Source organism: Bos indicus x Bos taurus, chromosome X (genome assembly GCF_003369695.1).
Source record: "Bos indicus x Bos taurus breed Angus x Brahman F1 hybrid chromosome X, Bos_hybrid_MaternalHap_v2.0, whole genome shotgun sequence".
Classification (NCBI taxonomy): Eukaryota; Metazoa; Chordata; class Mammalia; order Artiodactyla; family Bovidae; genus Bos; species Bos indicus x Bos taurus.
In genome coordinates this window covers 86625307-86649835 of record NC_040105.1, presented here as the reverse complement: position 1 = coordinate 86649835, position 24529 = coordinate 86625307, and the positions used below count along the sequence as shown (strand labels likewise).

General features: G+C 39.2%; 1 protein-coding gene across 3 annotated transcripts in view; it reads right to left on the bottom strand.

Moving 5' to 3' along the window:
• Positions 1-24529, bottom strand: part of ACSL4 (acyl-CoA synthetase long chain family member 4) — a 77642-nt gene that overhangs the window by 11254 nt on the left and 41859 nt on the right. Inside the window, exons 3-14 of one of the 3 annotated variants that reach the window (XM_027535001.1) lie at positions 22529-22768; positions 22115-22292; positions 21636-21745; positions 21380-21518; positions 18512-18662; positions 18248-18371; positions 17425-17496; positions 8149-8288; positions 6984-7156; positions 5075-5149; positions 2442-2633; positions 736-850 (exon numbers count right to left, since the gene is read on the bottom strand). In XM_027535001.1, coding sequence (XP_027390802.1) covers positions 736-850; positions 2442-2633; positions 5075-5149; positions 6984-7156; positions 8149-8288; positions 17425-17496; positions 18248-18371; positions 18512-18662; positions 21380-21518; positions 21636-21745; positions 22115-22292; positions 22529-22756 — 1697 coding nt within the window. In that variant the 5' untranslated portion in view covers positions 22757-22768. Of the gene's footprint in view, positions 1-735; positions 851-2441; positions 2634-5074; positions 5150-6983; positions 7157-8148; positions 8289-17424; positions 17497-18247; positions 18372-18511; positions 18663-21379; positions 21519-21635; positions 21746-22114; positions 22293-22528; positions 23059-24529 lie in introns of all 3 variants that reach the window. The other 2 variants (XM_027535000.1, XM_027535002.1) reach the window with 2 other exon arrangements.

Sequence of the window (24529 nt, the reverse complement as noted above, 5' to 3'; positions counted from 1 at the left end):
GGGTTCATCTATACGGTAGTATGTATCAGAATTTCCTTCCTTATTAAGGCTGAATAATATTCTAGCCAGTCACAAAAAGACAAGCATTGTATGATTCTATTTATTTAAGGTATCTAGAGTAGTCAAATTCACAGAAACAGAAAGGAGAATGTTGGTGGACAGGGGGTGGGGAGGATGGTGGGAAGGAGGAAATGTGGAGTTGTTTAATGGATATTGAGTTTCATTTTTGCACGATGAGAAGTTCTGGAGATTGGTTGTACAACAATGTAAGTATACTTAACCCTAGTGAACTGTCTTAAGAATGGTTAAGATGGTAAATTTAGGTTTTGTGATTTTTACAATTAAATTTTTTAAAGGGGGTAATAAAGTCCAGAAAAATAAATCATATTAACATACAAAGAAAGAAAATGGTTCAGTCTCTCAGGCTTTTTATTTAGAAAACTTACACTAGTTGTGTTACCTTCCTAGGAAAATTACTTATGCTAAGTTTCAGTTGTTATGGATGTTAAACCAAGTAACTGTTGTGGCATAGCAAGACGTTGTAGGTGGTCCATAAATGGTTAAAATGTCTGGGTTATCTCAAATGACCTTTAAGCTGTTGAATTCAAGAACTTTCATAAAATGTATAACATTCCCCAACTCTGAAAGTTTAATGTTTCCCTTATGATTGTATCAATATTTCCCCAATTATCCTGTTACTGTAAGTATATGAAACAAATGCGACTTTAAAATTACCTTTTGGCAAAAGCACAGATGTTATCAATAAGTGGACAGTTCTTCAGTGCAGCTTCTACTTTCCCGAGAGACACATATTCTCCTGCTTGTAACTTCACCAGATCTTTCTTACGGTCTGTAAGTCATGAAGCATGTTAGCTTACCCACAGTACAGGTATGTACAATTTTGATTTCCTTTCCATCCCACTGCCTTAACCTTTAGTTATAAAGATACTTCTAAAAAGCTTGTTATATAGAATGCCTGCTCACACACATCAGTTAAAAAGAAAATGCCTACTTAAAGAAGTACTGGCTAAAATGTTATATCCCACACCAAAAGTTTTTCAATTTTTTATTGTTAAAATGACTGTGCTCTAATAACATGCTGGCACAGGATGGCACAGCGTGGCTAATCATCAGGTTGTCTTATATCCCTACCCATGGGCTGGGAACCCACTCTACATGCCAACAGAGACAACCTTTGATTCTAGCACAATTAAGGATCAAGGGGAAAAAGGCAATGAGGTTGTTACTGGTTCTAAATCAAGCCATGCTTCCAGGAAATTTCCCTGGCAGATCAAACTTCTAGGCGAAGAACCAGCTTTTCTCAGGAAATCTCTAATTCTATTCAGGTCACATACGGGTCCAGAGACAGATTTAAATGGACCACTGGAGATACGACTGAGGAAATTTTATGGCTTTAAAAGGGCCTGAATGAGACCCAACGCTGTGATCGGTATTAGCTAGTCAAATTTTTCACTTTTGCCTGATTAAAGTGAGTAGTGTAAGGGCTATTTTGGAGTAGTTTTGAACTTCAAAGTCTATTCTAGTAGGCTCAATAAAGGCAGTGCCAAGCCAACTGACATTCTCAGAATAGATTAACGTTAAGAACTGAGATGTGTTGGCCAAAAAGTTCGTTCTAAGAGTCTAGGCTAGTTAGAGTCATAATAGTACTGAGCGACTTTCACTTTTCACTTTCATGCATTGGAGAAGGAAATGGCAACCCACTCCAGTGTTCTTGCCTGGAGAGTCCCAGGGACAGGGTAGCCTGGTGGGCTGCCGTCTATGGGGTCGCACAGAGTCGGACACGACTGAAGCGACTTAGCAGCAGCAGCAGCAGCAGCAGCAGGGAAAATAATGTGTCCACAATGCCTCTTGGGTGGGGAGGTAAATGGTGAGGAAGCCCTAGAATAGGGTATGTTGCAGTACATGGTTATATGTAACCAAATGTAGTTGATGAAAAAAGGAAAAAAACCCACAACCAACCAACCAAAAATCCCTCTTCTGAGCAATTTTTGTTTTCTCATCACCAACTGCTATTTTCCTGCTTTTCAACATGGTATTTAAAAAGAAATGGTTGTTTGCTCATAGAGCACCAACAATAATGCACATAATTAAAAAGTCACAAAGAAGGCACACTTTTAGAAACTTCAAATTTATGTCTGCTCACTCTAATGTTGCTTCTACTACCACTTACTAAGGTGAAAGCACTGCCCTGCTCTAAGCATTTTATACAAACTCATTTCATCCTAACAAAACCCCTGCCAGGTCAGTGTTGCTGTCCCTATTTCACAGATGGGGAAGCACAGACATTAATTAAATAACGTGTCTGAAGTTTAAACCAATGGAACCATCATCAAAGTTATTAATGACTTGATCAATATTACCTTTCATAGTTGTTGAAGCTGCAAAAACTACAGAAAAGCACAAAAAGAGAACACACTGACCGATAATCTGTAAACACCCATCGGGATGGAATTCTCCAATATCACCAGTGCAAAACCACCTTTGGCCATTTTCATCCACAGAATAATCCTCAGCCGTTTTCTCCTCATTTTTAAAATATCCCATGGAGATATTCTTTCCACCAATTACGATTTCACCTCTGGGGTTTGGCTTGTCATGAATTGTATAGCCGCCTGGAGGTCATAAAAACTATTTAGTTACTGTTCCAAAGCAAAATTTACTTGCATTAATTCTTAAAGATCCTTTGCTAATATTTCTTGCTGGTCAAATTTTACTTCACTCTACAGGAGCATACTAGTTAATATTTACTGAGATTTGTGTAAGGACAGAGGGTGACTGTGACTGCAGAAGTACCAACCCATCTGAAACCTTTCAAGGACCATAAAATTTCACACTCAGAACATCATTAAAGCTTCACAGACATCATTAGGGTTCACAGACATCTACTAAAATAAAATCACCCCAAGTAGGATAATATTTGAGGCTGTTATAAATAAATTATTAATATTTTGATATCAAATGTGTTTCAAATATATTGTTTTAATCAAAGAGAGCAGTTTGAGAGTAAGTGCTCTCAAAGGCAACACCATGAAGTAAGAAAGTGTTAGTCGCTCAGTCATGCCCAACTCTTTGCAACCCCAGGGACTGTAGCCTGCCAGACTCCTCTGTCCATGGAGTTCTCCAGGCAAGAATACTAGAGTGGGTAGCCATTCCCTTCTCCAGGGGATCTTCCTGACCCAGGGATCGAACCTGGGTCTCCTGCAGTGCAGGCAGCCTCTTTATCACCTGAGCCACCAGAGAAGCTATGAAGTGAGAGGGAAACATTATTTTCTTCACTTTGCCTCTGGTCAGTCATGGCTTTAAAAGTGAAAACACTGAAATCATTGACAATGAGTAATGAAACATTTTATTACACTCATTACTTGTTTATTACTGAACAAAGCTTACTCTAAGGAAAATACACAAAAATTCAAATTGATAAACTGAGATGCTGGTTAGATTTTAAGTCATAAAAGAATTAAAAGCAGAGTTCTTTCCAGCTGTTAGCTACTCTTATAAATTTAAAACAATTCAATATTTTAATATGACAAAACTCACTGTATGTAAAGCATGAACATCATTTGTATTATATAAAGCAAAGATTCTTTCATAGCAAGGAAAACTCCAAACATGGACCCACTCCCCACAAAACTGACATTAAAGCCCAGTACCAGAAAAATCAGAAAATAAAAATTAAAGGCAAAATTATTCTTACCAAGTTTTATAATATACCTTGTTTCTCTGATTCCACTGCTTAATAAATAACCCACTGACTACAGCAATTTTGATGCTGATGCCCAATATACATAGACACACAGCCCCTATATTTTTTCAAATTTTCATTCTAAAGCTGCAAAGGCACTACCATGGGAGAATGAAGTCTTATTTCCAAGATGTAAAACACCTGGGGATGAAACTGGCTTTTCAACATGGTATTTAAAAAGAAATGGTTGTTTGCTCATAGAGCACCAAAAATAATGCACATAATTAAAAAGTCACATAGGAAGAACACTTTTAGAAACTTCAAATTTATGTCAGACAAAGCACATTCATTTTCTTGGGTTTGAACAACCTAAGGGATATGTACAACAAGATAACTGGTCCTTTAAAATTTCAGTCTATGACTCCATCCTAAGGTGAATACTCCCTTTTTAAATGTTAAGCTTTGATTTTTTCTTAACAGACAATAATATTGTACTATATCCATCAAACTTGCTTAGAGACTAAAACTTAACTATCCCATCCACTATAAAGAAAAGGCAATTATGTAATGTAATAGAGATGCTGAATGTTGCTACAGCAACAATCATATTACAATATATAAAGGTACCAAAATAACATGTTGTATGTCTTCAATTTACATATTATATACCAAATACAGTAAATTAAAAATAGAAGGAAATCTTAAACTTTTTAATTACTCTTCATTTAGCATGGCTAGGTTGTTAATTATTTTGCAGTTAATGAATATGCTTAATGTTTTTTCACAATTTCATCACAGGAAGATTGCCTTACTTTTGCCTTCAGCTGATTTATAGAAAAGGATTATCACTAATGTCTGTAAAGCACAGGTCTCTAAGTGTTTCACCTTCTACAGTTACTTATAAAAATTAAACTATACAAAGATAGTGGATTCTCAACTATAAAAATGTTTGCTGGGGTCAAGAGCTAAGAAGTTGGGGGAGTGTGTGTGTGATTAGTCACTGTATCCCCTGAAAACCTGGGGTTTCATTTCTCAGCCCAAATCTACTCACTAGCAATCTCGAGATTCAAAGGATAGGATAATATATCCTTCTCTGAACCCAGGGAATGCCCCATTAAGAACGTTTTCCTTTTTACCATCCATCAAGTACTCCCAAGTTCAGAATCTTCATGCCTAGATTCTAGAGATTTTCTTTTTCTATTGGGAACCTAATGATGTTACTGAAGAAAAAGAAAGCACAAAAAACAAGCAACAGCAAAGGCTCACTTGCTACCATTGACAACCTAACACTTTTAAAAAAATGGAAGTCTAGAGGCTCGTGGTGATTTTCAGCATATCTAGAAACACTAGAGTTTGTCATAAAATGCTTACCTTCCTGCCAGTCTTTTAGCTTAATTTCACAGCAAATAAGAGGGGCCCCAACTCTGCCAGTGGTATAGTCAGTAACTATAAGGGAAAGAGTAACAAGGATATTAATTAGTGCATGACATTTCCCTGATGATATTGTCCTTTTGTAGTATGTGATTATTGTGTGCATTAATCAAGTATTTATGGACAACTTATTATGTACCTTAGCTTTACATTAAACATTGTGAGAAAAACACATTAAAGGTAAGGAGACCCTGCCCTCACCAAGCTTACAAACAAACTACCTGGAGAGAAAAGCACATTAAATAATTTGGAGCATATTTAAATAGTAAACTGCATGGTTCTGAAGGTGAGCACACTAGCACCTTGGAGGCTAGAAAGATCAACATAAAATGAAATGGCTGGGAAAGAAGAGTTGCACGTGAGAAGATGGCTGGGACCAGACAGCAAAAGGGGCATTCCAAGAGAAGGGAACAGAAAATACAAGACAGAGAAGATTGGCTTGTCTGGAGAAAAGAACCCAGGTGTATACACAGGTGGGAAATAATGATGAATAGGTACAATGGTGCCAGGTTAGAGATGCTTGAAATCTAGGTTCACCAGGTATGAAGCAGTGTTTGATGTGGACATGTCTAACAGAAGAATACAGGATGAAACAGAAGTGATATAATAGAGGCAGACACAGCAGTTGAAAGACTGTTACTTTAGGACATGGTGAAGTAATAAAAGGTGAGATGCCAAAGGTGGCAGCCAGGGGAGGGAGCAATCCAATGAAAAACATGGGGAGATCGAGTGAAATTTAAAGATATTAAAAATAAACAATCCAATGACTTCAAAGCTAATGCCCTGAATGGTTTTATCACTGACTCGATGGACATGAGTTTGGGCAAGCTCCAGGAGTTGGTGATGGACAGGGAAGCCTGGTGTGCTGCAGTCCATGGGGTCGCAAAGAATCGGACACGACTGAGCAACTGAACTGAACTGAATAACACTGTCATACACAATCTTGCAATGGACAGATGGTTTTGGACAATGGCACTGACTTTGGACAGGAGTTTAAAGTGAAAGTGAGATAACAAAAAAGATTGCTCTACTCCATTGTTTCACAACCCAGGGATACTTGGCAACAACTAAAGATATAATTCATTGTCACATCATCTGGCAGCTATGTAGCAGCTAAACATCCTACAATATGCAGGAGCAGTCCCAACAATAAAGAATTATCTGGTTCAAAATCTCAACAGTGCTGAAGTTGAGAAACCCTGCTGTAGGCTGTTGAAAATAACAGAAAAGAAAGCAAACAAGAAGTCAGGATAGGAACACAGGTTCAAGAGGGAGCACAAAAGTGTAAAAGCAGAAACTAATACAACATCATAAAGCAACTCTGCTGCTGCTGCTGCTAAGTCACTTCAGTCGTGTCCGACTCTGTGTGACCCCATAGACGGCAGCCCACCAGGCTCCTCTGTCCCTGGGATTCTCCAGGCAAGAACACTGGAGTGGGTTGCCATTTCCTTCTCCAATGCAGCTCTACTCCAATGATAATAAAAAAAGAAAGCTAGGAGAAAAAAAAAGTGATACCTAATCCAAGAGTGCAGTGCTCTGAGGAAGTGATCATTTTAGAGAGAGATTATGAGACCAGGGTAAAAGAACTTTGAGGACTGACAATGTGTCATAAATATTTATGAGGCTGACAAATAAAGGGTACACATGACTCAACTAAAAGTTTCTAAAACTAAAATATGTAGATTTGCACTGAATCCAATATTACTTAAGAGGCATAAAGTCACCACGGTTCCCAATAGCAATTATAATTATATAATTATTTGCCATGTTAAAAATGCTTACGTTCAAACAAAACACTGTAAAGCAACTATACTTCAATAAATTTTAATTAAAAAAAAAACAAACTTACCTTCAGTAACTGTCCCAGCACCACACGTTTCTGTTAATCCATAACCCTGACCAACTGGGCAGCAGAAGCAGACATTCATGAATCGCTGTGTCTGCGGAGACAGGGGTGCTCCACCAGACAGCATCATACGGACATTCCCTCCCAGCAGAGCCTTCACTTTTTTAAACAGTATCCTTGATAAAAAGGGGCAATAAATGATTTTTAAAAATCTTTTATTGGAAGATAATTGCTTTACAATATTGTGCTGGTTTCTGCCATACATCAACATGAATCAGCCACAGGTATACATATGTCCCCTCCCCTTTTAAGCCTCACTCCCATCTCCCATCCCATCCCACCCCTCTAGGTTGTCACAGAGCACTGGGTTGAGCTCTCCATGTCACACAGCAAATTCCCACTGGCTATCTGTATTTTAATGTATGAATAGATTATTCTTGGTGACTCACCAAGCGTCATAATTCATAGCCTCTGGAAAAGATGTCTCAACTTTGGTTGAACATCTAAATTTTGGGACCATTGTGATAATGAGAGGCGATCAAAGCAACAACTAGTAACACCTTAAAAAATGCTAGAAAAACTCTGAAAAATGCAAGAAGAAAACTGTACAGTGTTGGGAAACTGCTTTGACACATAGTAAATGAAAGAAAAGGATGACGTCAATGGAAAAAACGTAATCTTTGGAACATTTTGTCATCTATCTTATTTCCCTTCCAATGAAAAATGCTTCCTCATCTTGACTCCCCAGCACTACATTTAAAGTAACCATTATATTCATATGCTTAATATTTTATGAATACAATAAATCAGAAACCTTCACACAAAATAAATATTGAAAATCACTTTTTTAGTTAGATGACTTTTTTCTCAACTATCTTGAGAAAAAGTCTACTCTAGTTTTTCTTCATGAGACCAAATTTTATAATTAAATCTTAAATATGTACACCAATTATTAAAATTTGTTAAACTGCCAAGATTAGAGTTCAAGGTCCTCTGCTTGCTATATAAGCAACAAAGCTTAGAAGTGAGTAAGAGAGAAATTCAATGTTATGATCATGGTGGTGATGCTCAAACTAAATTAACTTGTCATTTACTTATTCATCTTCCAGATATTAAAACACAAAAATATTTAAAAGCTCAAACTACAGAGTCTGTGAAATATACTTACAGATTGCAAAGTGGTGCATCATATCCCTTTTTAATCTGTTCCAATTTGTAATCATACCCTATCTTGAACAGAGTTTTCTGAATATAATTCATCTCTTGGACTTTGCTCATAACATTCTTATAAATTCTATCCATGATTTCCTGAAAGGTAAGCAATATATTAAATAATATGAAAAGAACTACATGAACACTGAGATAGCCTTTAGTCGAAAATACTCTATTTACAAAATCTTAATAGTCTTTAACATAATGGAAATATTTACTTTATTAAAGAATTAATTTCACTAACTTGTTTACTATTTCAAAAACACTAAGAGCAAGTAGAGGGGTTTCTTCACTTCTTTACACTAACTTTATCTAAAATTTCTTACAAGAATTCCCTGGAGGTCCAGGGGTTAGGACTCAATGCTTTCACTGCCATGGCCGTGAGTTCAATCCTGGTCGGGGAACTAAGATCCTGGAAGCCACGTGGTGTGGCTAATTAATAAATCTATTGAATGGAAGTGTTTTAAACATTGACTAAATTGATGTTTTTGAACTGTGGTGTTGGAAAAGACTCTTGAGAGTCCCCTGGACTGCAAGGAGATCAAACCAGTCCATCCTAAAGGAAATCAGTCCTGAATATTCATTGGAGGGACTGATGCTGAAGCTGAAGCTCCAATACTTTGGTCACCTGATGAAAAGATTTGACTCACTGGAAAAAAAAACCCTGATGCTGGGAAAGACTGAAAGCAGGAGGAGATGGGGACAACAGAGGATGAGATGGTTGGACGGCATCACCAACTCAATGGACATGAATTTGAGCAAACTCCAGGAGTTGGTGATGGACAGGGAGGCCTGGCGTGCTGCAGTCTGGAGTCGCAGTCAGACATGACTGAGTGACTGAACTGACTTGAACTGAAAGTATAAATAATTCGTCCACATGTAACATAAAAATAACTTTAAAATATTTCTTTTCTTTTAAATATATTGACTTGTTCTCAAACAGCACTAAAACATCCAACAATGTTGAATATAATCATAATGTTGTTCTTACTGCTACCTTATAACTCTCACAGCCTGGCAGAGAGTTTTACAGTTTCTTAAAATTATTTCCTTATACATGAGGCATTCCTATTCCATCTTAATAGAAGCTAAGTTAACAACAACAACAACAAAAGGATTCTTCCTCACAGCTCTTTGGAAAATTAGAAGTAGTTCAAGGTTTGGGATATACTAACTCCCAAGCTAATACGTAGAAAACAGAAAACAAACAAAACAAACCAACCAAGCAGTAAAAGCCCCAACTATCACTATATCACTAGATGATGTTTTTTTGGCATTACTTAGCACAAATCAATAAGAATTATTACATAAAGCATACACATGTATACCTAATTTAAATATTTAAAATAGCAAGTAATGTAAATTCAGTTGTGCTACAATGAATAACTCTATGGATGGCTCTTTTAATGCTAGAACAGAGTCATTCTCAAATGAAGACAGCAGAATCAGCCCTTACACTATACTCAGAGAAAGGAGTCAGACAGAAAAAGCCAACTACTGCGTGATCTCGTTTATATGTGAAACATAAGAAAGCTGAACTCATAGCAACAGAGAATAAATTGGTGGTTGCCTGTGTCTAGGGGGTGAGGGAAATGGGAAAATGTTGGTCAAAGGGTATAAACTTCCAGTTGAATAAGTCTAGAGATCTAACGTACACCATGGTGACTATGATCAATAAGATTGTATTGTATACTTGAAAGTTGGTAAAATAAAATCTTAAATGTTCTTTTCATAAACACACAAATAGTAACTATGTGAGGTGATAAATGTTTTAATTAACATTGTGGTAATCATTTTGCAATACATACGTATATCCAATCATCACATTGTAGACCTTAAACTGACACAATGCTGCTAAGTCGCTTCAGTCGTGTCCAACTCTGTGCAACCCCATAGATGGCAGCCCAACAGGCTCCCCTGTCCCTGGGATTCTCCAGGCAAGAATACTGGAGTGGGTTGCCATTTCCTTCTCCAATGCATGAAAGTGAAAAGTGAAAGTGAAGTCGCTCAGTTGTGCCTGACTCTTAGCGACCCCATGGACTGCAGCCCACCAGACTCCTCCATCCATGGGATTTTCCAGGCAAGGGTATTGGAGTGGGGTGTCATTGCCTTCTCCAAAATTGACATAATGCTATATGTCAATTATATCTCAATAAAGCTGGGGAGGGACGGTTGCATGGCAACTCAAGTATGGTACAATGTTGTTTCTCTCCATTTCCTCAAAAAGAATCACTATTGGATACACTGAAATCCTTCTTTATATCTGTGATTGAGAAATCCCAAAGACTCTCTAAAAGGATTTTAACATCCTATAACTATTCCTCTTAAGAAAGTGTATGGTATGCAAATGACAAACCATGTAGTACAAGTACACCTAAAACTAATATAATACTATACCTTAACTCGGAGAAGGCGATGGCACCCCACTCCAGTACTCTTGCCTGGAAAATCCCATGGACGGAGGAGCCTGGTAGGCTTCAGTCCATGGGGTCGCTAAGAGTCGGGCACGACTGAGTGACTTCACTTTCACTTTTCACTTTCATCCATTGGAGAAGGAAATGGCAACCCACCCCAGTGTTCTTGCCTGGAGAATCCCAGGGACGGGGGAGCCTGGTGGGCTGCTGTCTATGGGGTCGCACAGAGTCGGACATGACTGAAGCGACTTAGCAGCAGCAGCAGCAGCATACCTTAACTATATTTCAATCTAAGCCCCCACCAAGGTAAATAAATTGTACCATGTGTATCCTACCAATAAATCATGTATCAGTTCAGTTCAGTTCAGTCACTCAGTCATGTCTGACTCTTTGTGACCCCATGAATTGCAGTACGCCAGGCCTCCCTGTCCATCACCAACTCCTGGAGTTTACTCAAACTCATGTCCATCCAGTCAGTGATGCCATCCAGCCGTCTGATCCTCTGTCATCCCCTTCTCCTCCTGCCCCCAATCCCTCCCAGCATTACGGTCTTTTCCAATGAGCCAACTCTTCACATGAGAAGGCCAAAGTATTGGAATCTCAGCTTCAACATCAGTCCTTCCAGTGAACACCCAGGACTGATTTCACTTAGAATGGACTTGTTGGATCTCCACACAGTCTAAGGGACTCTCAAGAGTCTTCTCCAACACCACAGTTCAAAAGCATCAATTCTTCGGCACTCAGCTTTCTTCACAGTCCAACTCTCACATCCATACGTGACCACTGGAAAAACCATAGTCTTGACTAGACGGACCTTTGTTGGCAAAGTAATGCCTCTGCTTTTTAATATGCTATCTAGGTTGGTCACAACTCTCCTTCCAAGGAGTAAGCATCTTCTAATTTCATGGCTGCAAGCACCATTTGCAGTGATTTTGGAGCCCCCAAAAACAAAGTCTGACACTGTTTCCACTGTTTCCCCATCTATTTCCCATGAAGTGATGGGACCAGATGCCATGATCTTCGTTTTCTGAACGTTGAGAGTTAAGCCAACATTTTCACTCTCCTCTTTGACTTTAATCAAGAGGCTTTTTAGTTCCTTTTCACTTTCTGCCATAAGGGTGGTGTCATCTGCATATCTGAGGTTATTGATATTTCTCCTGGCAATCTTGATTCCAGCTTGTGCTTCTTCCAGTCCAGCATTTCTCATGATGTACTCTGCATAGAAGTTAAATAAGCAGGGTGACAATATACAGCCTTGACGAACTCCTTTTCCTATTTGGAACCAGTCTGTTGTTCCATGTCCAGTTCTAACTGTTGCTTCCTGACCTACATATAGGTTTCTCAAGAGGCAGGTCAGGTGGTCTGGTATTCCCATCTCTTTCAGAACTTTCCAAAGTTTATTGTGATCCACACAGTCAAAGGCTTTGGCATAGTCAATAAAGCAGAAATAGATGTTTTTCTGGAACTCTCTTGCTTTTTCGACGATCCAGTGAATGTTGGCAATTTGATCTCTGGTTCCTCAGCCTTTTCTAAAACCAGCTTGAACATCTGGAAGTTCACGGGTCACGTATTGCTGAAGCCTGGCTTGGAGAATTTTGAGCATTACTTTACTAGCATGTGAGATTAGTGCAATTGTGCGGTAGTTTGAGCATTCTTTGGCATTGCCTTTTTTTGGGATTGGAATGAAAACTGACCACTTCCAGTCCTGTGGCCACTGCTGAGTTTTCCAAATTTGCTGGCATATTGAGTGTAGCACTTTCACAGCATCATCTTTTAGGATTTGAACTAGCTCAACTGGAATTCCATCACCTCCACTAGCTTTGTTCGTAGTGATGCTTTCTAAGGCCCACTTGACTTCACATTCCAGGATGTCTGGCTCTAGGTGAGTGATCACACTATCGTGATTATCTTGGTCATGAAGATCTTTTCTGTACAGTTCTGTGTATCCTTGCCACCTCTTAATATCTTCTGCTTCTGTTATGTCCATACCATTTCTGTCCTTTATTGAGCCCATCTTTGCATGAAATGTTCCCTTGGCATCTCTAATTTTCTTGAAGAGATCTCTAGTCTTTCCCATTCTCTTGTTTTCCTCTATTTCTTTGGATTGATCGCTGAGGAAGGCTTTCTTATCTCTCCTTGCTATTCTTTGGAACTCTGCATTCAGATGCTTATATCTTTCCTTTTCTCCTTTGCTTTTCACTTCTATTCTTTTCACAGCTATTTGTATGGCTTCCTCAGATAGCCATTTTGCTTTTTTGCATTTCTTTTCCATGGGGATGGTCTTGATCCCTGTCTCCTGTACAATGTCACGAACCTCCGTCCATAGTTCATCAGGCACGCTATCTATCAGATCTAGGCCCTTAAATATATTTCTCACTTCCACTGTATAATCATAAGGGATTTGATTTGGGTCATACCTGAATGGTCGAGATGGTTTTCCCTACTTTCTTCAATTTAAGTCTGAATTTGCCAATAAGGAGTCATAATCTGGGCATCGGCCAAGAGGAGCTACCCCACGCCTGAGGTCAGGGGCGGTGGCTGGGAGGAGCTATCCCACACCTGAGGTCAGGTGCTGTGGCAGCAGGGAGGAACTACCCCACGCCTGAGGTCAGGGGCAGGGCTGAGAGGAGCAACCCCACGCCCATGGTCAAGGGCAGCGGCCAAGAGGAGCTACCCCACGTCCAAGGAGCGGCGACTGAGCAGGCGCAGGAGGGCCGAGAGGAGCTACTCCACGTTCAAGGTCAGGAGGGTCAGCCGTGAGGAGACACCCCTCGTCCAAGGTAAGGAGCAGTGGCTGCACTTTGTTGGAGCAGCCGTGAAGAGATATCCCACGTCCAAGGTAAGAGAAACCCAAGTAAGATGGTAGGTGCTGCGAGAAGGCATCAGAGGGCAGACACACTGAAACCATAATCACAGAAAACTAGTCAATCTGATCACAGGGACTGCTGCTGCTGCTAAGTCGCTTCAGTCGTGTCCGACTCTGTGCAGCCCCATAGACGGGAGCACACCAGGCTCCCCCGTCCCTGGGATTCTCCAGGCAAGAACACTGGAGTGGGTTTCCATTTCCTTCTCCAGTGCATGAAAGTGAAAAAATAAAGTGAAGTCACTCAGTCATGTCCGACTCCTAGCAACCCCATGGACTGCAGCCCACCAGGCCTCTCCATCCATGGGATTTTCCAGGCAAGAGTACTGGAGTGGGGTGCCATTGCCTTCTCCAACAGGGACCACAGCTTTGTCTAACTTAATGAAACTAAGCCATGCTGTGTGGGGCCACCTAAGACAGATGGGTGATGGTGGAGAGGTCTGACAGAATGTGGTCCACTGGAGAAGCCAATGGCAAACCACTTCAGTATTCTTGCCTTGAGAACCCCATGAACAGTATGAAAAGGCAAAATGATAGGATACTGGAAGAGGAACTCCCCAGGTTGGTAGGTGCTCAATATGCTACTGGAGATCAGTGGAGAAATAACTCCAGAAAGAATGAAGGGATGGAGCCAAAGCAAAAACCATACCCAGTTGTGGATGTGACTGGTGATAGAAACAAGGTCCGATGCTGTAAAGAGCAATAGTGCATAGGAACCTGGAATGTCAGGTCCATGAATCAAGGCAAATTGGAAGTGGTCAAACAGGAGATGGCAGGAGTGAACATCGACATTCTAGGAATCAGAGAACTAAAATGGACTGGAATGGGTGAATTTAACTCAGATGACCATTATATCTACTACTGTGGGCAGGAATCCCTTAGAAGAAATGGAGTAGCCAACATGGTCAACAGAAGAGTCTCAAATGCAGTACTTGGATGCAATCTCAAAAATGACAGAATGATCTCTGTTCGTTTCCAAGTCAAACCATTCAATATCACAGTAATCAAAGCCTATGCCCCAACCAGTAATGCTGAAGAAGCTGAAGTTGAATGGTTCTATGAAGACCTACAAGACCTTTAGAACTAACACCCAAAAAAGAGGTCCTTTTCATTATAGGGGACTGGAATGCAAAAGTAGAAGTCAAGAAACACCTGGGGTAAGAGGCAAATTTGGCCTTGGAATACGGAATGTAGCAGGGCAAAGGCTAACCGAGTTTTGCCAAGAGAATGCACTGGTCATAGCAAACACCCTCTTCCAACAACACAAGAGAAGACTCTACACATGGACATGACCAGATGGTCAACACCGAAATCATGTATAAGTCATTTAAAAAAAAAAAAGGTTGGGTGGAAAAGAGCACATGGGAGTGAGGCAGATGTGTGAGAACTACTTTCACCACTCCTTCCAACACTAGATACCAGTCACAGATACAGAAAGGCCTTAATGAATAAAGAACTCAACACAGTTGCAACACACTGGCAGGGTTTATTGTTAGCACATTCAGTCACCCTTTAAATCGACCTAATAATATTACATGACATTCAACAGTCATTACTTATAAGTAGTGATTTACTGTGAATTCTCATCATGTACGTGAATATTACAATACTAAATGTATCTTTTATTCTGACTCAGGAAAGAAACTGAGAAAATAGTCTACCAGAAACAATTCTCAATAAAAAGATTTTTTAAGGCTTATTTAAAGAGGAGTGGAAAGAGCTAAGGGAACCAATAAGGTATGGTGAAGCATCAGTGAACTAGCAACATAGGAGATGGTTTACTATCTCTAGGTCTGAAGAAGTGAGAGGAGAGAAGTATTACTAGAATCTGATGGAGGACCATTGCCATGGGAAAGACCTGGTTAGAGCCAATAGGAAAGAGACTATCCAATGAGCACTGGCAACAACTACCAAAAATGGCAGCTTAGCAGGGAAGAGGCAAAGTCAGTAAATAGGTAGACCTCTCTCTCCGTCCTCTGATCTCTCATGAGCACCAACAAGTGGCTAAGCCCCACCAGAAATCAAAACACGTGCAAATCCTCCTGGAGTTATCCTCCCAAGACACAAAGTAAAGAATGAAAAACAGGTAATTAAAAGATACACAGCATATCAGCTAACTGTTGTTTATCTTTCAGGCCTAAATTCAAACATTATTTCCTAGACTCCTCGGTCCTTCCCCCTCCCTAATTATGTCCTCTGATACGGTTTCCTAAGAACTTCTGGGTAATAAACCCAACATACTGTTTCCCAAAGACAATCGTAAATAGACAGCCACAGTGGTTAAGAAGTCTCTGCCATCACAGTTCAAGTTTTAATTACCATCTATGGGCTCTGTGACCTTTGGCAAGTATTTTTTTTTTCTTTATACAAGGACCCACCTAGCAGAGTCGGACATGACTGAAGTGACTTAGCAGCAGCAACAGCAGCAGAGTCTTAGAGAGGATTAAGCAAGATGATCCATCTAAAGCACTTAGCACAGTGTCTGGAACATAGTTAAGTACTGTGAAACCTATTATCAGCATTTTATGATGCTTTTAATCAGAAGACTCTCTTTTCAGTTTGTAAACTTGCTGAATTCTACAGCACCGCCTCCTCCCCCATCTTTCAACCTGGCTTCCTTTCCTCCCTTGAAATCTTTGCTTGCATTTAAGGGCTTCCCTGGTGGTGCAGAGATTAAAGCATCTGCCTGCAATGTGGGAGACCTGGGTTCCGTCCCTGGGTCGGGAAGATCCCCTGGAGAAGGAAATGGCAACCGACTCCAGTATTCTTGCCTGGAGAATCCCATGGACGGAGGAGCTTGGTGGGCTCCACGGGTCGCAAAGAGTTGGACACGACTGAGCGACTTCACTTCACTTTCTAAATAAAAATGCAAATGCTACTCTGATCGAATACTTTGGTTATTTTGGTAATTTGAAGGTAAAAAAAAATTATCTTCCATCTGTAATTCTTAGAAAAACTTGGACTGAACACTTCATTATCTAATCACAGGCTTTCCATATGCAAAAATAATTCTTAGAAAGATAATCGGATAAGATGTAAAGTCTGATCATAATACAAGCAGTAGTGATACTCCCACTGGAGTTTCTAAAGCCTAAAGTGCTAGAATATATTTGACTATACAAGTTAGAAACATTGTTAAATATTTAATAATTTATCATTACAAGGCTATAAAATGTAACATCTTATTTTTATGAAAGGCAATATTTCACATAAAGATTTTTAATATCTAGAATTCAATCTGATGTGACGAGCTCACTCATTGGAAAAGACCCTGATGCTGGGAAAGACTGAAGGCAGGAAGAGAAGGGGACGACAGAGGACAAGATGATTGGATGGCATCACCTACTCTATGGACATGAGTTTGAGCAAGCTCTGGGAGTTGGTGATGGGACAGGGAAGCCTGGCGTGCTGCAGTCCATGCGGTCGCAAAGTCTCAGACACGACTGAGTAACTGAACTGAACTGAGAATTCAACTTTTTTTCTCTGGGAGTTCTCTCATATGACAGTTTCCTTAATCTTTCTTAGCCACCATAAGGGTCAGCAGCTTGGATTCTAGATTCAGCTCTGCCATGAACCAGCTCTGTAACCTTGGATACACTGCCCCAGTTTTCTAGGATGGCCTCAGTTGCCTCATTTTTAAATGAAGTGACTAAACTAAATGATCTTTGGAGTGTCATCTATCTTTATAGTATTATGACCAATTCTCAGACTAGGTAATTTGAGCTAGGTCAGTTTCATCACTTAATTTTCAAGAATCAGCAAACCCTTACAGGCATCCACTTTAGAAGTTTGCCATTTCATCTTTTCCAGATACTTATCTAAGATTTTAAGGGACACATTTTACTGTAATTTCCACAAAGTACAATTGTTTAAAAACGTTGACAAATATTTAAGAGGGTTACTTTTTTTAAAGTCCAAGTGCAGGCCATGGACGACACTGACATGCTATACTCACCGGGACAGCAGCCATGAGTGTAGGCTTCAGTACAGTACAGTCTCCTTTGCTTCCCTTTTTAATTTTGCTGGACTAGAGTAAACAAAAAGTAAATAGGATCAAGGAAAGAAACCTTAGCAGGAAAAAGGTTATAATTTAAGTATTAGCAGGAGCAAAGACAGACATTTACACATGGAATTTGCTCTGTACTGCTCTGTGAGTTATCTGTTCCAACTATCATAACCTACAAGTCTGAGGTATGAGGATATTAGTGTTTTTGTCCTGTAGATGATTTCTTCTAGCACATTTCAGTCTTTCTTATAGGAGAAACTCTGATCCAGGATAAAAGAAAATGGGGTATTTTGGTAAACTGAGCGTTTTTACTAATAACATATCACACATAGCACAGACTATCCATTTTCAAATAAAAACAAAAAAAAGGTGAAAAAACCTAAACTAAGGTAGATCAAACACTAAAACAAAACTGAAAAAAATTTTAATTTTCTTTGATCAGCCAGAAGGCAAAGCCACATCTCAAAGTCATCTCTATGAACATCAACTAGCATCATATAGAAATACTATTTTGGTAACATTTTGGTTGATAGAATACTGAAGACAATGAAAGTAATTATCAGTCTCAAAATAATTTTAAAATATATAGATAAAGCAATGCTAACAAATCCTCAAGGTTATTTTCTATAGCAACATACTGCTCGTGGGAGCTATTTTTGAAGCCAAGGAGAAAGTTTTAGCTGAATTAAAATATTTCATGTTTTAGTAAACTGTTTTCAGCCGAACACTGTAACTTAATATGATCATGTCAATAGACTGAAAAGCTTGTCACCTGGTCAGAGAGTGTAAGTGGAGAAGAATATCCAATCCTACAGCCATAGGTAAAGCAAGAGATCTCTGCTGTCAACTCAAGCACATGAGCCAAAGGCAGGTAGCCAATATACGTATCCTTTGGTCTAAAACAAAGTAAGAGAAAGATTCTAGCCATTCTTAAAAAGACATTGTAAATTAGAAACATCAATTATTGTTTTACTATAGTCTGAGTTTAGAGAATGTCAAACATTAGTTCTAAGAACACTCAATAATTTTCTCTTACCCCAGCCCAGGAATTCTCTCACACTGGCCAGTCATTCCAGCTATCAAATTGCTATGATGCATCATCACTCCCTTAGGTCGGCCAGTAGATCCACTGGTATACATGACAATAGCCAAGTCTGAAGGAGTTGGTCTATTTGGAGAAACGCTCACTAAATGAATGAAAAAGCACATTTCCTTTAGTTTAAAAGTTAAATTGTTAAACAGAGATAAGATTTTTAGATTCTGGTGTAATGATAAACTATTTAAAACAAATACTCTCTATTGATCATCAACAAGAAAATGGTTATCCAATTCTGGTTACCTGCAATGAGAACTTCAAACTTAATTTGGCCCATTTTCTGAATGTTTAGCCTAATCCCTCTCCACAGTGCTGTTTACAGGGTTTTGTTGTGGAAAGATATCTAAGATCTGGAGAATTAGGACGATAGAGTACTGTGTGTGAGCTCCTCAAGCCTCAGTTTTCTCATGTCTAAAATGAAATGGTTGGACTAGATTTTGGTTCTTAACCACTGGTGGGCATAAGAATCGCCTGTGCAACTTAAATTAAATACTATCTCTGGACCCTAGCTCTGAAAATTCTGGTTTTGTATGTCTGGAATGGATCACAGGCTCCACAGGTGACACTCATACACACTCCTGATTGAAAACCAACTGGACCTGACTCTCTTCAAGTTTTTAGAAAAATAATTTTATTTTAAAAAATAATTGAACCATGGATGTTGAGTAAGATAACAATAAGATAACCATTATACATTTAACATATTTTTTAAATTAGATTCCAAGTAGCAAGTAAAATCCAAAGGAAATCAAACCAAAATGATGTCTGTGTTTTGACGGTTGCTTCTTGAAATCTATAAAGGAAATCATTTCTTGAAACTGCTGAAAGTGCAGTGACATAAAAACTGTAACAGGAAGTTGTTTCTCTCTCTGCTACACACACACATACACTCACTCATGCCTGTAGTTAGAATATTTGGTATGTGTCTGGATTGGGGATTCTTTTGGGTCTTTCAGAATTAATGCTTCTTTCCCTATCAGGGTCAGACCATACTTCGATTCTTTTTAATCAAAATCAAACAGGAATTTTAGGAAACCAAGAAAAAGAGACAATGTAGAGGGGCTTAGATGGCCTTCAGTTCCCACCAAAGGTAATATCTAAACAGTTTCTAAACTTTGTTTCTTCTTGCCGTCTGCCTTCAGGTAGGAACGTTTAATCATCTTGTGTCCTGAGCTCCAGTGCCGCCTCTGCTTGTTGAATGATTAGGGGAAAGAAATAGAGAGGTCTTCCCAACAGATTACAGTTAGCTGTCTTGAGCAGGGATCAGCCAACTTTTATTGCAAAGGACCATAGAGTAAATATTTTAAACTTGGAGGGTCGTATGGTCTCTCTGCCAAAGCTACCCAGGTTTGTTACTGGAGAGTGAAGGAAACCATAGGCAATTGTTAAACAAATGGATGTGACTGTGTTCCAATCCAACTTCATTTAGAGAAACAGATGCAGGTTGAAGCTTGCTAACCTGTCTGCTAGAGTTGTGCTTCTCAAACTATGAGGACCTTTTTTCCCCCTAATAATTTATGGATGGATGCATTTGTAAAATACAATAAAAGAAGGTAGAGATGAGTGGACTAGGTAGGATATGTGGGTCTATCATGTTACGGCTCACACAAAATTATGAGGACCCCTACCTCCCATAGTTTTATGCCAACAAATCCCAACCAATCAGGACTTGTCAGTCAACTTTATCCCAATCTTGCAGTGTCAACCTGGTGTTGAGACACAACTCTCCATGGGTCTGTTGAGTTTCTGCACATCTTGTGAGCAGAGGCACTGACTTTATTCTGGACTATCTTTTCAAGGATGATTCCACAGTGAACAGCCTTGGAAGACAGAAAAAGTGTCTCCCTCTGGAGCAAAGAACAGGCATGCTCACTGTCCAGTGCAATAAAGATAATACTTTTCCTCAGAGCAAAGGGCAGGCATGCTGACTGCCTGTTATAAAAGACTTGGCTTCCTCATCTAGCAGAGTATTGTGATCTTCTCATTAAACATGTGAAAGAAAATAATTTAAATGGAATATTTCAACTGTTCAACCCTCTCTGACCTGATGACCAACTGACATTTTGATATGACACACTTAACTTATTTCAAATGGAATACCAACTACCATACCAGTAGTAGAATAAATCCAAGTATGGTTTTATTTATGGTTTGTATCCTCAGAGATATGATTAAAATCAGTAGCATTAGCACTAAAAAAAATAAAGGAAAATTTTACTGAATGGAAGGCCTGAGATCTGTCCCTTACATGAGGTTCAGACTGGAAGGTTATAGTAGGTTTTTAACAAAAAAAAAAAAAAAAAGGGAAGAAAGTTTGGCAGCAGCTGCCATAAATCTGAATCATCGAATGCATGCATGCTTAGTTGCTAAGTTGTGTCCAACTCTCTTCAACCCCATGGACTGTAGTTTGCCAGGCTCCTCTGTCCATGGAATTCTCCAGGCAAGAATACTAGAATGGGTAGCCACTCCCTTCTCCAGGGACCTTCCGAACCCAAGGATCGAACCCCGGTCTCCTGCATTGCAGACGGATTCTTTACTATCTGAGCCACCAGGGAAGCCCTGAACCATTGAATACTTCTCAGCAATTTAGTAAATTTTCAAACAGTGGTTACCTTTTTGAGGAGGGAGAGAAAATCTTAATATTATATGGTCTTGATAGTTTTTAAACATTTTTCATGTTATTTTTTATTGAGTTATACAAACCTTTTTTTAAATCAGAGAACTTAACAGTTTTCACTTGTATTATTTCTTTAATTTACTGGAATAATAAGCCTTGAATCAATTAATAAATTTGTTTGCTTTACTTACAGTTTTCTGGCTTGGATCCCAACTCTTCTACTGATTGCATGCTGTGAATCTCAAATCCTTCAGGGTATTCTGCTTTATTGATAGTCTTATTGTCCACATAAATGATATGTTTAACACAGTTGATATCTATCAATGCAGTCTGTTGAACAGAAGGAAAATCCAGCTATTAAATATGGGCTTGCAATCAACTTCATTACTGAATATTTTCCTATGCTGTCAAATGCTACCATAAATTAAAAGAAAATGTCATATTTACCTTAAGTTTACTCTCCAGAAGTTCAACACTAGTAATCAGATATGTAGCCTCAGATTCATTTAACCCATGAACTACAGCTTCTCTGCCAAGGGTGGCATATAAAGTCACAACTACATAATAAAAAATAAACAAAACATTAAATGATAAACATTTCTTAGATATATTATTTCAGCCAACTTTTAATGGTAGACTCACAGACATGAATATATTTTATAATCTACTTTGCTTTCATAGTCTCTGCTCTTACCCTTCCACTTTGCCTCAAACTTCCTGGCAGTCGCAAATGTGTCTTACAAATTCTCAGGATTCTAACTCTCTAAACCTAAAGAAACCAGAAAATACTAAAAGTGCCACAAACTGGGCACAAATTCATCAGTTAGGATTCTCAAGGTCAACAGGTTCTGGCTTAACACTTGCTCAGGACAGTTTCATGTATAAGAACAGCCCACTCTCTCCCTCCAAAACCACCAGGCACTTACGAGGAAAATTGTACTTAAAGCAGGTCTGTGCCGCAATCATCCATTCAGCCCTGGTCTCACAGAAAATGGCAATGGTGCTCTTTGGCTTCAGTCCCAGTGCAGTGAGTCCACTACCGAAGTTATTCACTCGGCGGTTCACTTCGAGATAGTTCAACCATTTATAATTCCCGAGAATTAACTGTTAGAGTGAGAGATGCTGTAATATTAGCATATGTGCTCAAACAAGCAATTAAAATACTATTCAATGGGGAGAACTCAAAATTGCCCTTAAGTGAATATACAGACGCTAGGAACAGCTTTGGAGAATTAGTTACAGGCACTATAATGAAATGTTGGCATGTTTTAAATGCACTTGATTTATAGTCAAGTGTACCTTCCCCTTAAAAAAAAATAGAAAGCCCCAAAATGCTTTACCTTCTTAAAAACCTTTCCATTTGGCTGCATTTCATTTTCTTCACTTAGGACTTCCCTGGTTCCCAGGCTCTCCTTCTTCCCAAACTTGGAGACAGCATGATCGAATAATTTATCCAGGGTGTCTGCTCCAGGGATGTCTATGACAGCTAGCGAGTCGAAGTGCGTAACAGAACGATATGGACTTCCAGGTTTGTCTGAGGTGGGCTTAGCTTTTATTCTCTTTGCCATAGCGTTTTTCTTCTTAGCATTGGTAAGAAAATACCATGGAATAAATATAAGGGCACTGTATATTGTTATTAACAGGTGGATAGGCAGCAAAATAATGGTGAGCACACTTTGCTTAAGTTTCATGGTGGCAAGGCTTCTAAAATGATGTTTATTTCTTGTTATTCTTTGGCTTCGGAAAGCCTGATTTTGCTGAAGAAGGCAATAATGGGAGCAGCAGTAAGAGTAGCAGAATAGTCAAGGCAGTTCAATTTTAATGATACAGAAAGAGTTAGTAATCTTTGGAAGCCGACAATAAAGTACACCTGCAGGTGAAGACAATGAACCAGGCAGAGAGCAGGGAAAACAAAACAAAAACAAAAGAGTATTAACAAGTTGATAGCACCATTGATTTAAATACTCAGGTTTTTATTAGTTTCTAGCATTGATTTGATACGAGAAAGCAGAAATAACTGGTCTGAAAGACTGGTATTTTCCAGTTTTAATCATTATGGCCATAAATTTTAGATGCAATTTTTGTAGGTTATCTGGCATACTGCACGTGACTCTACAAGTCAGTTGTATAACACTATAGCAACTATATGAGCACATGCCTGTGATATTTAAGTTTGGCTAAATTTTAGGAGAGTAGAGAATGCCAATACTGAGGTTTCTCTTCAATATGCACATGTAAACTGAACAGCTTTAAATAGTATTTGACTTTTTCAAAAGAGGGGAAATAAATCCACCAGTTTTGGCTTATTTCTCAATGATCAACCCAGAAATATTCTGAGTTCTTCATTATGATAATTTTTTAGTAATGCTATTCATTATCGCCTATCCCCCAAATTGGACTAATATAATCATAAAATAATTTCCTACATGTCTGTTTTGTGCTCAAATTGCACCAGTTGCCTGGGAGTGGCAGTATTAAGTCCAAGGCAGTGTAAGTCTCCTGGCCCCTGCTCATTATGAGTTAACAGTTATGAAGTCATCAGCACACAAGATAGATCCAATGTTTTTCAAACTTTGTTTGCAGGAGAAAGGGGCAGCTAACCCATTTCATCAAATAAACACTAGTGAAGATTTCCCATCTGTAAACACTAAAGTAGAATTGCTCTGGCGGAAGCAGGGATTGGGGGTGCCCTGAGTCCCACCCTGGACTTCCTGGAACCCCATTCTCAAAGTGACCACTCGACCTTCTTTCCAATGAAGAGTCTGTAGAAATACCTAAGTCCTGTGGTGCACAGTGCAAGCAATTAATGTGATAGCAGTTCAGAGCAAGTGCAAAATGGTCCACAGTTACAAAGGGAAGCTTTGTGGAGATTAGACTTAAGCTGGACCTTATGTTGGGGATCTGGAAACAAAGGAAAAGGATAGAGGTCATTCTGGGCTGGGGAACCACATGAAGAGAGGAATGAAAAGACTCTAGGAGAGGAATGAGTGCAAATAATAAGGACACTCGCCTGACTGGGGCACAAAGTACTCGCCACAGCAGTACAGGCCACAGTAGTACATGATCTGACAAATCAGGCGAAGTAGTTTTCATTTGATTTGGCAGGAAACTGGAGGCCACTGCAGGTCAGAAAAACAGTGCCAACTGGAAAGGAACTGCAGAAACAGCCTCATGGAGAATAATCTTTCTCCAGGAGCTTGCCTTCAGTTGAGAAAGCTATTTTGGTGAGTGGCAGTATATTTCAACTAGAAAAAAGTACAGTATTAGCTCACTTTGAGGGGCCAAAGCAAAGTGCATCCTTCTGCAACTCCTGTGAAAATCAACTACTGACCCCAAGACAG